This window comes from Drosophila yakuba, chromosome 2L (assembly GCF_016746365.2).
Source record: "Drosophila yakuba strain Tai18E2 chromosome 2L, Prin_Dyak_Tai18E2_2.1, whole genome shotgun sequence".
Taxonomy (NCBI): domain Eukaryota; kingdom Metazoa; phylum Arthropoda; class Insecta; order Diptera; family Drosophilidae; genus Drosophila; species Drosophila yakuba.
This window is the reverse complement of record NC_052527.2, coordinates 6,271,597-6,286,314: the sequence shown is the minus strand read 5'-3', so window position 1 is coordinate 6,286,314 and position 14,718 is coordinate 6,271,597. Positions and strand designations below refer to the sequence as shown.

The 14,718-nt window shown below is 44.7% G+C and overlaps 3 protein-coding genes across 6 annotated transcripts; 2 read left to right on the top strand and 1 right to left on the bottom strand.

Annotated features, from left to right (window-relative positions):
- Positions 1–288: 288 nt before the first annotated feature.
- LOC6527045 (protein Aatf) lies at positions 289–1,986 on the top strand. Its single transcript, XM_002088102.4, has 2 exons — positions 289–1,765; positions 1,828–1,986. The coding sequence occupies exons 1-2, from the start codon at positions 369–371 to the stop codon at positions 1,928–1,930; spliced, it is 1,500 nt and encodes a 499-aa protein (XP_002088138.1). The 5' UTR covers positions 289–368; the 3' UTR covers positions 1,931–1,986.
- A 1,208-nt stretch (positions 1,987–3,194) lies between these two features.
- Positions 3,195–6,096, bottom strand: LOC6527043 (homer protein homolog 2). The gene is given in 7 exon segments (XM_002088100.3): positions 3,195–3,621; positions 3,676–3,810; positions 3,866–4,132; positions 4,252–4,330; positions 4,389–4,825; positions 4,882–5,170; positions 5,938–6,096. Coding segments are annotated over 7 exon segments (1,596 nt in total). The 5' UTR covers positions 5,943–6,096; the 3' UTR covers positions 3,195–3,237.
- A 615-nt stretch (positions 6,097–6,711) lies between these two features.
- Positions 6,712–14,300, top strand: LOC6527042 (liprin-alpha-1). 4 transcript variants are annotated; one of them, XM_002088099.4, is made up of 15 exons: positions 6,712–6,868; positions 7,711–7,980; positions 8,042–8,143; positions 8,808–9,161; positions 9,234–9,335; positions 9,404–9,571; positions 9,629–9,748; positions 10,171–10,299; positions 10,880–11,800; positions 11,880–12,505; positions 12,569–12,771; positions 12,829–12,936; positions 13,008–13,327; positions 13,383–13,499; positions 13,559–14,300. In XM_002088099.4, exons 2-15 carry the CDS (start codon positions 7,732–7,734, stop codon positions 13,646–13,648), a joined length of 3,609 nt encoding a protein of 1,202 aa, XP_002088135.3. In that variant the 5' UTR covers positions 6,712–6,868; positions 7,711–7,731; the 3' UTR covers positions 13,649–14,300. The 4 variants fall into 4 exon arrangements, with proteins under 4 accessions (XP_002088135.3, XP_039227756.1, XP_039227758.1 ...); XM_039371822.2 differs by having other exon boundaries at positions 10,171–10,311; XM_039371823.2 differs by lacking the exon at positions 6,712–6,868 and adding an exon at positions 6,897–6,958 and having other exon boundaries at positions 10,171–10,311.
- Positions 14,301–14,718: the final 418 nt, after the last annotated feature.

The window sequence follows — 14,718 nt, the reverse complement described above, 5'->3', positions numbered from 1 at the left end:
TTTTCTGAAATTGCTGAATATCTTGACTTATCATTATCTAGGATATGTAGGCAGAAAACAACTGATAAAATTAGGGAAATGTTATCATACAAATAACTGAGGGAATTAACAAATGGAAACATTTTTTTTCTTTAAACTTCTTATGGAAATTATTTGAATAAAATGTTATTAAATAGTTCAAATTTTCGATCATCAGCAATCGACTTAATTTTGCGTAACGGTCACACTGCTCCGCTCAGAGCATCGATAGCGGAGTGCGAAACATCGATAACAGCAAAGCATGCATCGATGCTTATCCACCTCTAACGTCCAGTCCATGTGGTAAACTAGGTCTTTCGTTTTGAAATTATAAATGAAACTCTAGCAGGATGCTGCGCAAGTCAAAGAAACATCCACAAACGGTGGCCGAGAAGGTCAGCAAGCTGCTTGCCCATCCAAACGAGAGCGACAGCGCGGAGGACTCGGATTTCGACGTGGCCACTGGGCCCCGTCTGGTGGACTTCGAGGAGGAGGAGTACGACCTGCCGGATGCCCGTAGCACCGACTTTCGGAAAAGGAACGTCAAGCTGCTCTCGGAGCAGAGTGACCGGTACAAGGGGAAGATCAGCAGTCGCAAGGAGTTGGATGATGATGAGGAAGGGGATGATGATAAAGATGATGAGCAGGAGTTGTCCTACGAAGAAAGCGATGAGGATGATGAGGACTTGGCAGACTTTAAACAGAAGTTAAAGGCTGGAGGAGCTGAAGATTCCGAGGAGGAAACTGCTGCTGGACATTCCGAATCTGGTGAAGAAAGTGAAGAGATTGAGAGCAATTTAACGGACTTTAAAAAAAAGTTTGAGGCTGGAGATTTTAAATACGATGAGGAGGAGGATGATGACTCTGAGGAAGACCACAGCCAGGAAAGCGAAGGAGATGACGATGACGACGACGACGAAGAAGATGAAGACAACGATTCAGAAGATGATGAAGCAGAGGACGACACAATTAAACCCTCGGATGTAATGTCCAAAACCAACCATCAAGCTGAAATCCAGAAAGGGCTCGCCGTCCAAAACCAATTGCGCATCTGGGAGCGTCTTCTCGAGCTGAGGATCAACACCCAAAAGTTCACTAGCAAAGCGAATCAGCTCCCTGCGCCGGATACTTTAACGAAACTTGCATCGGAGAACGATGAACTTCAGTCGGTGCTAAACGAGGCGCAGGAACGCTCTTCCAAGTTACTGCAGCAACTGCTCGCCCTCCAGTCAGCCCTCCACCAGCAAAACTCAGAGATGAAGAAGTCGGTGAAGCGCAAGCAGCCCACAGACGATTCGGGTCCAGCTGTCAAAAAGTTTGGCTCTGTGCTGCAGAGCAATTTCCAACAAATTACCGGCTATCGCAATGAAGTCCTGCTAAAGTGGGACGACCGCACGAAACTCCTGACCCCTGGAGCGGGTGTTAAGCGCAAGTCTTTGCAGGAGGACTACGACATCATCAAAAAGATCGACAGCGCCCTGGCCAACCGAGAAGCGCTCGTTGAGAAGTCTCAGACCCCAAAGAACAATCAGGCAGAACAGCAGGAAAACGAGCCGGTGCAGCGATTAAAGCACATTTACGACGACAGTGACTTCTACCACCAGCAGCTTCGAGAGCTCATCGAGTACAAGGCCAGCACCTCGTCCAACATGAGCGAGATCACCAAGCAGTTCGTGGAGCTACAGAAACTCCGCCAGAAGATGAAAAAGAAGGTGGACACAAGGGCCAGCAAGGGACGAAAGCTGCGGTATGTAAAGCAGAACATTATATTTGCATGATTTACTGACGAACATTTCAAAATACTTTTAGATACGTGGTGCACAACAAACTCATAAACTTCATGGCGCCCAATGAGAGTAGCGAGTGGACGGAGGCCTCCAAGTCCGAGTTGTATAAATCGTTGTTCGTCTAGATTAAATTTTAATATATGAAGTTTTAAATAGGAATAAAATCTATGAAATGTCATAATTGTTAATTGCCATTTAAAAGAATTATACTACTAGCACCATACACATTCATATTTAAAATTAAAAGAAAACATATTTCAAATGGTTCTTTATTTTATATATTTATTTATTTATGTATATTTTCATTTGTTATTTATTTTAACTGCTAGATTTGTATGTTCAACATTTCATTTTCGTTAATTCTTATTTGTTCTCAACTGGGTTATTTATGCAGCAAGTGCATAACAATATGGCTTGAATATAATCGCAAACGTTCGAAATTACCGCTTCATAACCGTTTCGTTTAGCGGGTGTTTGTGTTTCGGAGATTGTGTACTGTTATGTATTTATTTGCTGGCTTCATTCGAGTTGCGTTTTTAATTCGGTTCGATAATTATAAATTAATATATTAATAATTCTTTTTATGTATTATACTAGTTGTCCGCAGACGCACATACTTGACTTTTATTAATTTACTTTGCTAGTCTCGTGAATTACTTGGACTTCAATCCATTTATAAAATGTTCACTTCGTCTATTTTAGTTTTAGTTTTATATTTAATATTGGTTTCTTAGTGTGTTCGTCGTCTAAGTCATTGTTAGTTATGCATACGTTAATTTATATATTTATAAATATCATGTATAATGTTAGTAAATCAGTGCATAACTGCAATAAACGGGAGCATTGTGATGAGGATTTGACGTAGAATGGGTTCGAAATATAATTCAATAAATAAGTTTTTAAATTTTACGCCTATGATTTAGAGAATACAAAAGGTTCCGTCTAAAAATACTATAAAAAGTTCGACACATTTACAAAATAATCTTTGTGACATTTGTTCAATAGAAATGCTTGGGTTTTTTCTTTGGGAAATGAGTTTCGGGTTGTATTCGTTAGCAAGCTCTTATTAAAAATTAATTAACAATCAGCTGAAAGTGTATAGAGCACATAATATCATCGTTACATTTACATACTAGAGATAAATGTATATTGCACTTTACTGCGCACGAGAATCAATCAATCTGGACCTACATTAGTGTCACAAGGACTCGAAGAATTTTGACGAAATACTGGGCATAGGTTTACTTTCAATTCGAGGTAGGGAAACACAATTAACCAATATTGGTAAAACGAAAGGGTGCGTGGGGATTGGGGAAGTACCATGGCTGACTCTTAGCGCTGTCCTTGTATACAAACTACCAATATAAAGATTACAAAAATGCCACTGAATAAATTCTCTCTAACTGCGTTATTTTTTTGTTTTTGGATTTCACTAATTGTTAATGGAATTCTTCAGCAACAGGGGCAGCCCAGTTTTGGTTTTTGATTTGGAAACGAGTATGGTGGCTGTTTTGGCTCCACCAGAGGCGGCTGCAGCGGCTTCCGCAGAGGCAGAGTTGCGCCTGGGGGCCGCCTGCCGCTGATGGAGCTCTTGGAGCATAGCCGAATGCTTGTCCAAGGCCTTCAGCTGTGGTGTGTTTTGGGTCTCGTAGAGCGACGACTGCAGCTGAGTGTGTATCGAGGTGACGTTGGAGAGCGTACTCTCGGCCTCTGCGGTTTGAAAGTTGCTTAAATAACGTTTACTTGTCGTGCTTCCTGTTGTTGTTGATGATGTCGTTGTAGTATTAATCATTGTAGTCTGTTCCTGCACTGAAACCTGTAAGGAAAGTTAATTATAAAGACGAAACTCAAATTGCAATGTCCCGCAAACCTTTCGCATAAACGTCAACTCTGCGTCTCAAGTGCACTTGGCAAGTTGTATAATACTCTCCATATCCTTCTGCACCCCATACATCTCCGAAAGATGCTTAGCAAACACACCATTTAATTCACTCAATTTTGCCAGCTAAAACAGAGTTTCATTAACACATTTCTCAACATGAATATTGTGCTTTACCCACCGTTTGGTCATTGGACTTTTCGCGTAGGCTAATATTGGCTGACTTAAGCTCAATTTCCTGTTGCATAAGTTCCTTCTGCAGTTGTTCTGTCCGCGCCTTGAGCGTGGCCACCTCGCGACGCAATTCGTCCTCTGTTGCTCCTCCTCCGGCTGCAGCCACACCACCGCCGCCCACGCAAAGCTGTTCCATATCTCGTTTGAGGCGAATATTCTCCTCCTTGTAAGTGTGCAGCTGGCGCTTCCATTCGTCTACATTGGCAGTTGATTCCTTTAATGTAAAAAAGAAAAAATTAATTAATTAATAAACAATTGGTAAACTGTATAATATGACCTAGTCAGACATTATAGGGGATAGTTGCTCAAACTATATAATAGACAAAAACCTACCTGAAGAGCACTAGTCAGCCGTATATTGTTGTTCTTCAAGGTAGCCAGCTCGATTTCCCATTTCTTGGCATTGGCGCAGCTGGAAAGAAGGCGAAGCATTAATGCCTTGCACCAATGATGGCCAATGCGTTCCTCACCTTTGTGCCAGGGCCATTTTCAGACGCTCGTTCTCATACTTAAGCTGCTGCTCGGCGGTGGCGCCTGCTCCAGGACCTGTGTGCATGCCCACAATGCTCCCGCCAGACGAGATGGTCACTCCACCGCCACCAGTTACGCCCGAAGTGGGCTGCGGCGAGGGCGTGGCCGATCCGATGTCCGCCTTGACATCGCTGGTATTGAGAAGCTTGTGGGAAGGACTGTCCGGATTGGCGTTCTGGGTATTCGTGTTGCTCATGTTGGGCGGCTCCACAGTGTGCGGGTCGATGGCTGTGTTGTCGTTCTGCATGGAGCCCACAGCTCTCCCGGAAATGGGCGACGTGTTGGCCGAGGTGGTGGGCGTAACGGCATTCGATCCGTTGGCCGATTTCATGGCATTCTTGGTGGCCTCTTTAACCTCTTGGAATTTCTCTACGAACTGCAATGCAAGGCGTATAGTAAATGAATATATGGGTTCGTAGCATTGCAACTCACCTTGGTCAATTCAGCCTCTGAGGCGAATCCCAAACCGTACACCGTGTTTGCCCGCACATCGCTCCACTGGCCAAACTTCTGGGAGGTCTGGGTGAAGGTCATGTTGGGCGTGATCGTTGAATTTATCACCGCCTTGGTGCCCTCGACACTGATGATGCGATATAGATTTCGCGAGCTGTCATAGAAAAAACTCACGTTGACCGCCTTCATGCTGGCCGTGATCCAGGTGCGCTTCGTCTTCGGATCAATGTGGAAGACGTGCGCCTGGCAGGTGAAAATCGGTTGTTCGCTAAGGGTCATAAAGGGATTAAAGCGACAGGAGTGTAATTAATTAAAAATTCCATTTAGACGAGGCCATAAATGGTGCTTCTTTGCTTGTGTGTGCACCTGTGCGAGTTGTAAACTATAGCAAGGCATTATTTGACTGTTGTTTGTAGTCAACAGGCAGGGAATAATAAATTTATAATTAGTAACATAGGAAAAATAATATATACACATATGCACATTAAAAGGACTGATTTTCCCAAAGTTTGTAGGGTTCTTGTTTCCGGCTTTAGCACAAACGGGATTGATGTAATGGCAGTTCCTTGGGGGCGCAGAGCCCCCATCAAATCAATTTGTGGGGTCTCCAGTGCTTTTGTATATATATCTTATCTATTACCTATCCGCCGACATCGTCCGATGAGCTGTATATCTGGTGTCTTCCCGTTATCGCTGGCGACTGTCGACCGCCGACTAAATTGCATTATGTGCTAAGCCTTTTCCGCAACCTTGCTTGTGATTTTTGATTCTCGGGCGGAAAACACACACGCACACCTGCACGGTCGCACACACCTGCACACCCACACATGTAATTGGCCTGCCCACGCGTGTGCGTGTATAAGTGTATGTTTGTGTACATATATGTATGTATTTACGCCGCCCGCTACACACAGAACGCCAGCAACAACGACAACAACAACAACGTAGGGGGAGATGTCAGCTAGTTCGGCGTCGATTTTTCCCACGGTAAAAACAGCAGGTTTAGGCCGGTTTGGCCGCGCCCATCGGTCTTACCCCATTGTATTCGTTCTTTGGCGCTGGCTGAGTGTTTCGGCAGCAGTTTAGGCCAATGATGGTCGCTTTTACTGATGAATTTCACGTTTAAAAAAAATAAAACACAAATGTCTAGAGCTGGAACAAAAATCGATGTTTGTATGATGATATCGATGTTTCTACTGGCTCAGCGACATCGATGATTTACTTGCAAACATCGATAACTCATGGATTCCCATAGTGCCAATTAATTAATCGAATAATTTAATCGCTCTAAGGCGAATTGCGTATTAATATATTTAAATATACTATTAAGTCTACAAGTAACGACAATTAAGGAACGTGCTTGAAACCCCTCATGGCATTGTCTGTTAAGTTTATTAAGAACATCCTATGTTTACAATATTATAATATATTTTGAATATATAGTTTCAAAAGATTCTACAGGTTTCTTTTACAGTAGTAACAGAATATTTTTAGATTTAAGTGATAAGCTTATTTGGACGGTCTAGGTGTTCGCCAAAATATAGTTTAAATATTTGATTAATATTTTATTTTTGGCGGGGTGGCAACTTAAGTTCTTGTACACATTTTCTTATGCCTTACCGATAGGTCCAATGGCAACACCTGATCGCAATGTCTGCAATAGTTTTGTAGTTTTCCATACAATTTAGCTTTCAACTTAAAAGCGGCACAAAAAATTAAAGAACATTTTCAAAACAACTCATTTTATTTCATTGTTTCTCAAGACAAATAGCACCCATGAAAAGAAAGATTTCGGAAGATTTTAGCCGTTTCGCCATCTGGTCACACTGACCAGTTTATCATCGTAAAAAACCCATTTGGAATTCGGTTTATTTAATTAAAAGCAGGCGGGAGACCTATGCAAAGGGCAAAAAGCAGCCAGAGTTGTTGTTGCTGCTGCTGCCCAGCCGCCGTGCGATCGATCGGGGTACGTTTTCCGGCGGAACGTGGAGTACAGAGCGATTTTCTCGCAGCCTTTTTTTTCACACGAACGCCGTCCCCTAAACCAAATTTTCAGGTGAAAAAGTCATTTGAACGCATGAAAAAGCGGTGTAAGCCCGCACCTGCTTCTCAATTAACCCTGTTTCGGGCATTTGTGGTTGCAAAATTCGACAGCGACACACCTAGGCACAAAAAATATGCCAGTTATGCGAAGAGAAAAAGTGCTGTGCCTGTGTGCGTGTGCTTGTGAGTGTGTATGCCGTGCATGTGCCCCCGCCTGCGCCTGTGTGCGTGTGTGTTGGTGTAGAAAACTTGTTATCAATGCGGCGCCTATGATAAGTCTCATTAGACATGTTTCTCTCCCTATGCTGGGAATTCCAATTGGAATGGCTAGCGAACGTGTGTGTGTGTGTAGTAAAATAGCCGGACTCCACTGACACACATATTCACATTCTCATAGAATGGACATGTTGTATGCCTAGCCTACTTTACAAATACAATTAATTTAAAGAATCTGACTCTGATTTGATGCCTAGAAGGTATAGCATTGACACCGTCAGTATCTCCCATGTGCGGAATAACAAACAATGATTCCATTACTGCAATTATCTTTTCATTTTACTAGTACATATCAAAAAATGTTAATTCTGTACACAAGGATCCAGATCTAGAAAATCTTTGAAAAGCCACTTATTTTGTATCTTGTTTCTGCGTACAAGGTTTTTTTTCGGTACAAAGGATAGGGGTACAAATCTCAACACAAAATGTAGCTACTGCCAAAATCCTGTAACCTCTCTATACCCCACTATTTCTCTCTCTCTCGCACAGTCTGGCGGCCCCAACTAAATAATGTGGAACATGATGTGCGACGTAATGCCCACGATATCCGAGGATAGCATCTCGCAGCGCTCCTCGCAGTTCAGCGGGGAGGACGCAAACTTTGAGCAGCTGATGGTCTCCATGCTGGACGAGCGGGACAAGCTGATGGACAGCCTGAGGGAGGCGCAGGAGCGGCTCGGCGAGACGGAGAACAAGCTGCATGACGTCGAGAAGGAGCGGGACAGCCTGCAGCGCCAGATAAACGCCAATCTGCCGCAAGTGAGTGGGCTGCGCATCCTGATCCCTAAGTTTATCTAAAATTCTTTTCTGATCCTTCTAGGAGTTTGCCACCCTAACCAAGGAGCTGACGCAGGCGCGGGAAACCCTTTTGGAACGAGACGAGGAGATTGGCGAGCTTAAGGCGGAGCGGAATAATACCAGGGTAAGTGTTCTTCGATAATCCTTATATGCAACATGGTTATCAGATCCCAGGATAATTGTGGCGAGGTCCTTACCTCCGTTCTTTAGATTTTTAGTACTGAGCCCAATTGTGTTAAATTTTTTTTTTGTAGAGTATGAAAAGATATGCTAGACCAATTAGGCTACTAATTAGGTATTGTACTCAAAATAAATGACATATACTGTGTTATTCTAACAAGAAACAGTTGTAGGTACTTACTTTTGCAAAAGTTTAGTCATATGTACCAGGCACAATACCAAAGTATTCACTACTTTGCTTACTTTGTCCGCCTCCATATTCATTTTGAACATGGCTTGTCTATTTCTTTATTTATCAGTGACTATACAAACATTTGTAAAGCCTGTTAAACGTTTTGCAGTAACAACCATTTAAATCATTAAAAATTAAAATTTATATGCACCTTTTGCAAATACACTGTGTTTATTTGTACTTTCCACTTCATTAAGTATCAAGAAAATTGTTTTAATTTAAATTTGTACGGTCTTTATACAGAGATAATTGGACTTTTGGCGGTCGGGGATACCTAATTATGATAGTTTCTCAGTTTTAAATAGAAAATCTGACCGTTGCTTACTACTAACTAAATATTAGAAGATTTGACACTAATCTTACTTGACCTTTTCAGCTTCTCCTCGAACATCTGGAGTGCTTAGTGTCCCGCCACGAGCGTTCCCTGCGAATGACTGTTGTAAAGCGGCAGGCTGCCGCCCAGAGCGGCGTCTCCAGCGAGGTGGAAGTGCTCAAGGCGCTGAAGTCGCTGTTTGAGCACCACAAGGCGCTGGACGAGAAGGTGCGCGAGCGGTTGCGGCTATCCATCGAGAAGAACAACATGATGGAGGAGGAACTGAGCTCCGCCAAGGAGGAACTCGCCCAGTACAAGGCGGGCGTGGTGCCAGCTGGCGTGGGCGGTGGCAGTGGAGCGGGGAGTGCCGCAACCACTGTCGGAGGTGGGGGCGCCGAGAACGGTCTGAAAGAGAAGGTGCGTTGCCCATTTGAAATGCAGTCAACCATGTCCGGTTTTTAATACCTCTTTTATATTCCAATACCTTAGATGGCGGGCGTGGGCGGATCTGGTGGCGTTAATGGTGAGGCAAATGAGCTGAACGACTACGCAGCCAAGACCCACGAGCTGCAAACGATCATCGAGAAGCAGGTGAAGATTGCGGAGCTATTTCTAGTCTGCGAATGGTGAACACTTTTTAAAACCCCTTACTTTTCTAGACCTCGGAACTCTCGCAATGGCAGCGACGCGTTTCTGATCTGAACAACAAGATCAGTGAGCTTGAGGAGAACATGTCGCGAGTGCAAAAGGAACACTGCAAGGCCCAAGACCAGTGTGCCAAGCTGCAGCGTGATCTGCGCGAAAATGTGGCCCAAAAAGAGGATCAAGTGAGTGAATAATACTGATAACATGTTTAGGGTATTTATTAACATGTTCATTTTCAGGAGGAGCGCATAACCACATTGGAAAAGCGATACCTGAATGCTCAGAGGGAGTCAACGTCGTTGCACGATCTGAACGAGAAACTCGAGCAGGAACTTCGGCATAAGGAGGCGCAGCTCAAGGTGGGTTTAACAAAATTATAACAAAGCTTATGACCAAGGCAGGCATCCATATCTTACATGTACTCTTAAAGAACGATTTTTTGATTATATTCCGATGAGAATCCATTGATGTTACCTCACTACAAAGTTATTTCCAATTGAGTAGCAGATAAATACATCGCTAGTGTACTCGAATAATTAAATTAAATAAGCTGCAAAATCTCGTTGAATACGTAAATCATCTGCGATATTTTGTAAAAAATCGATTCACTCTACTTTTAATTGTGCCCTAGCCTGCTCTTTCATTAAGCTCCCCTTAAGCGTGACTAATCAATTGCATTTACATACGCAACTATTCCCCCCGACAACTAATCGAACACACCCGCCCCAAACACGAACCACATCGAATCCATGCCACATGATCAATGCCGAATTCGAATCAGCTGCACGAGGAGAAGATCGGGGCCATCGAGGAGAAGCTGGAGCTCTCCGAACAGAAGCTCGCCCAGCACGCCAAGCTGCAGCCTGACATGGAGGAGCAGCTGAAGGCACGCATGGAGGCATTGACTAAGGTAGGAAACAAGGTATGCACTCGAACTAATATGCGCGCCGGACAGGTTCCATATGACAAGTATCAACAATTATTATCCCGTACAACTACTCTACTCTGTTTTGTGTAATGTTCTTATCTTTTGCGTACTTTCTGCCACAAGAAACCACCAACAACTTGAACAACATATCTGTTTCTATGTACTATACCTAATACTTCTATCTCTGTACTGCACCAGAACTTTCTACTCTAACGCACCCGAAACCAAATCAAAATCAGACCTAAGAATTCTCTCAGTATACCGATTACGAAGGTTTCCTAGTATCTCACATAATGTGGTTATATTTTGTAGCAGATTCTCATACACGATTCTTTACATTGTCAACATTCATCTCCTAAATCATTCTTACTTTCCATTTAACTGTTAAATTTTTCGTTTATTCATGGTATTTTAAATGTTATGGGTACTTAAGTAGTTGGTATACAAGAGAATTTGTTCACTATTAGCTTTCATTACTAAAACCCGAACTAACATTTTCCTCCGCCACTGATAAAACCTTGTGGACAAGTTCATTAAACTCGCTGGCTGAAACCATTTGCAGGCTCAAGAAAGACACGGTTCTGCCGAAGACCGCATCCGGGGACTGGAGACGAACCTCGACGAGAAGACCAACGAGGTGGTAAGACTGAACCAGCGTCTAAAGATGAACGAGGAGCACAACCTACGGCTCTCCTCCACGGTGGACAAGCTGCTCTCGGAGTCAAACGAGCGCCTGCAGGTGCACCTCAAGGAGCGCATGCATGCGCTGGACGAAAAGAATGCCCTTACCCAGGAGCTGGAGAAGGCGCGTAAGGTGGCCGAAGAGCTTCATCACGAGAAGAGCGAGATTATGAAGGAGCTGTCAAAGACGCGGCTGGAGATCGAGAACTTCAAGCGCCAGCTGCTGCAGCAGGAGATTGCCTATAATATCCAGCAAACGGAGGCGCTCACTCGGAGCCTTTCGCCCAGTAGCGTAGTGGACCCCAGTGGCGCCTTCAGCCGAAGCAACTCGCACGCTAGCTTTGAGACACACTCTCTGCGCCGCCAGAGCAAACAGCGCCTGTCCGAGGAGAACGCCCTGGTCCGCTCGATGGCCGAGCAGGAGTGGGAAAAGCTGCAACAGGCGGCGCATGCCCAGCAGCAGGCATACGAGCTGGCCAGCGTTGCGGATTGCGATGACGCTGATGTCCTGTACGCAGCAGCTACGGCGGACATGATGTCTCCATCGGGCCACACAGACGCCCAGACGTTGGCCATGATGCTGCAGGAGCAGTTGGACGCCATTAACAATGAGATTCGGCTGATCCAGGAGGAAAAGCAGTCAACAGAGGCGCGTGCCGAGGAGCTGGAGTCACGTGTCGGCAGCCTGGAGCACGTTAACCTGCTGGCTCGCGGTCGCTCCATGGACAGGCAGAGTCCGCCAATGAGTGGCCGGAGCACGCCCAACAGTCCGCAGCGTGATTTCATGCAGAAGTATCACACGGTGAGTGTTTTACGATATCTTAACTAAGGAGAAAATAATAAGAACATTTATGACTGTACACTTTTGCTTTTATTAACAGCTTAACTTGCCCGTGCTGTCCAGCGATGCCTCGCGCGAAGAGCTCCACGGCGGCATGTCCACCACAGGTGATTCGAGTTCCGGAGGAGCGGCCTCTCCACTGACTGCGCGCTCAATGCGCCTGGAGCGAGTGGCCCAGGCCTTGGCCCACAGCCAGGAGGAGCTGAGGCGCCGTTCCATTGGTCTTAATCCCAATGCCCCGGTGGCGCCCAACCACACGGGCGGTCACATGCCTCTGAGCAGCCACAGTTACGGTCTGTCGCCGCTTAGCTCTCGTTACGGCAGCCAGGAGTCACTGCGTCACTACAACACAATGGGTTCTATGTCCATGCTGCAGACACCTACTTCGGGCGTATCCAGGGAAGCGGCAGCCGCGGCTGTCCAAAAGAAGAAGGGCATTAAGTCCTCGCTGGGTAGGTTCTTCAGCAAAAAGGAGAAGGTCAAGGGCGTGAAGGATACGCTGCCTGATGGCTCGCCCAGCATGATGTCCATTGGCAACCTGTCGATTGGTCTGAGCGAGGTGGATTCTAACTACGATGCCATGAGCATGACTGGCGGAATGATGCCCCGCATTGCCAGCTCCCAGGGATCCAAAATCAGCAGCGTTGACTACGGCAGGCAGAAGAAGTGAGCACTTTACATATAACCCACAATTCGAAGTGTATGACTACCAATTTATTTACTTACCAGGGAGCATGACTACCGCAATGACTTGCTGGGGGAGGCCATGAAGGCGGGCACTCCGTTTGCCCTGTGGAATGGCCCCACCATAGTCGCCTGGTTGGAACTGTGGGTGGGCATGCCAGCCTGGTATGTGGCCGCCTGTCGGGCCAATGTCAAGTCCGGGGCCATCATGAGTGCGTTGAGCGACACGGAAATTCAGCGGGAGATTGGTGAGAGTATGGTTCTTTCTATTGCTTTTACTGGCTAATTTGGATTTCGTTCGACAGGCATCAGCAATCCCTTGCACAGGCTCAAGCTTCGGCTGGCCATTCAGGAAATGGTTTCACTGACCTCTCCCTCGGCGCCACAAACCTCTCGCACCACTCTGGCGTTTGGTAAGATCATATATCTCGTTAGCCATAGTGTTCCTAAAAATATTTAAATAATTGTCATTAATCTTGCGTAGGCGATATGAACCATGAGTGGATCGGCAACTACTGGTTGCCAGGCCTCGGCCTGCCCCAATATCGCACAACCTTCATGGAGTGTCTGGTGGATGCCCGGATGCTGGACCACCTTACCAAGAAGGACTTGCGTGGTCAGCTCAAAATGGTGGACAGTTTCCATCGCACCAGCCTGCAGTACGGCATATCGATGCTCAAGCGCCTTAACTACGATCGCACAGAGTTGGAGCACAGGCGCAAGATGAGTGAAAACGGCCTGTGTGATGTACTTGTCTGGAGCAACGAGAGAGTCATCCGGTGGGTGGGCAGCATCGGATTGAAGGTGAGTGTGTCAGCCCAAATAAAAAGGGAATAAAATTAACCAATTTGCTTTAAAGGAATATGCCAATAACTTGCTCGAATCGGGAGTGCATGGAGGTTTGATGGCCCTGGACGAGGGCTTTGATGCGAATGCCATGGGCTTGGCCCTTCAGATACCCACACAAAATGCTCAGGTGAGCCAACCAAATACCATTTCTCTGATCAAGTACATAATTGTGATCTCTTTGCATAGGCTCGCCAAATACTCGACACTGAGTTCAATAACCTGCTGCAGATTGCCACAGATCGCAGGCCGGAGAACGAGCAGCGCAGTGCTTCCTGATGCAGCTACAGTCCGCCCACGTCCTCGGTGGATGAGTGAGCACGGACACCAGACATGGGGCAGGATAGACAACAAAGGCAACTAACAACAATAAGAACGTAAAGACCAGGGGCAACGTTTCCTAAAAAGCAACAGTAACGACAAGCAGAACTAAAAGAGATGAATAAAAATGCTAGCTAGCAGCAACTAAGTCACAAAAACTCTAACAAGAAAGACGCAACGCAAGAGACTCCCCAACATGATGCACGTCTAATCCACATATTTAATATATATAAATACACGCATAGTCACATAATCCATAACAAGACAATGTATACAAGACATAGCACATACTCTACATAAGGCATACGTAGTTGCATTGGCGCCAAGTCGTTGCCGCTGCCAGGCGTGTACAAGTTTTAGAAGCTAATCAGTTTTCGATTGTATTTTTTTATTATTTTATTTTTTTAAATAGTGTAATTGGGCTTGCAATAGACTAACAGTATTTTGTTTTAGATGATGCAGAGGTGGAAAGAGATAACAGCGTGCTTCGAACCAAATTTGTAACCAAACTTGTTTGTTATATAATTTTTATGGCATTTGTACAGTTATTAATTTAATCCAATTTTAATTTCTCTAAAATTAAAAGAACTAACATACGCTTTACATATGACATTATCGTGTTTCTGTTTAGGTTTTTGTAGAAGGCAGAGATGGCGTACCAATTGAGTTTATAAACTGAACAACATGCACAACAATCAGGCATACATATATAGAGTAACAGCTGCATATATATACGATTTATACATTATAATAAATCAAATAATTAAACATTATGAAGCATACGTGTAACTAACAAGAAAGTATTAAATGTGAAGTAAGCAAAGGGGAAGGGAAGTTGTAGAAGTCGCAAGCGCCCATTGAAATCAACTATTTACATAAATACATATACGAGATCATTTAGTAATCGAGAAAGCTTTAAAGGCGAACTAAACCTAAACCAAAACTCAAAACTTAGCCTTTGCTTAAGCCCCAAATAAGACAATTTCTTTGCTCATTGGCTGAAGGGAATTAGAATTTCAATAAAGAAT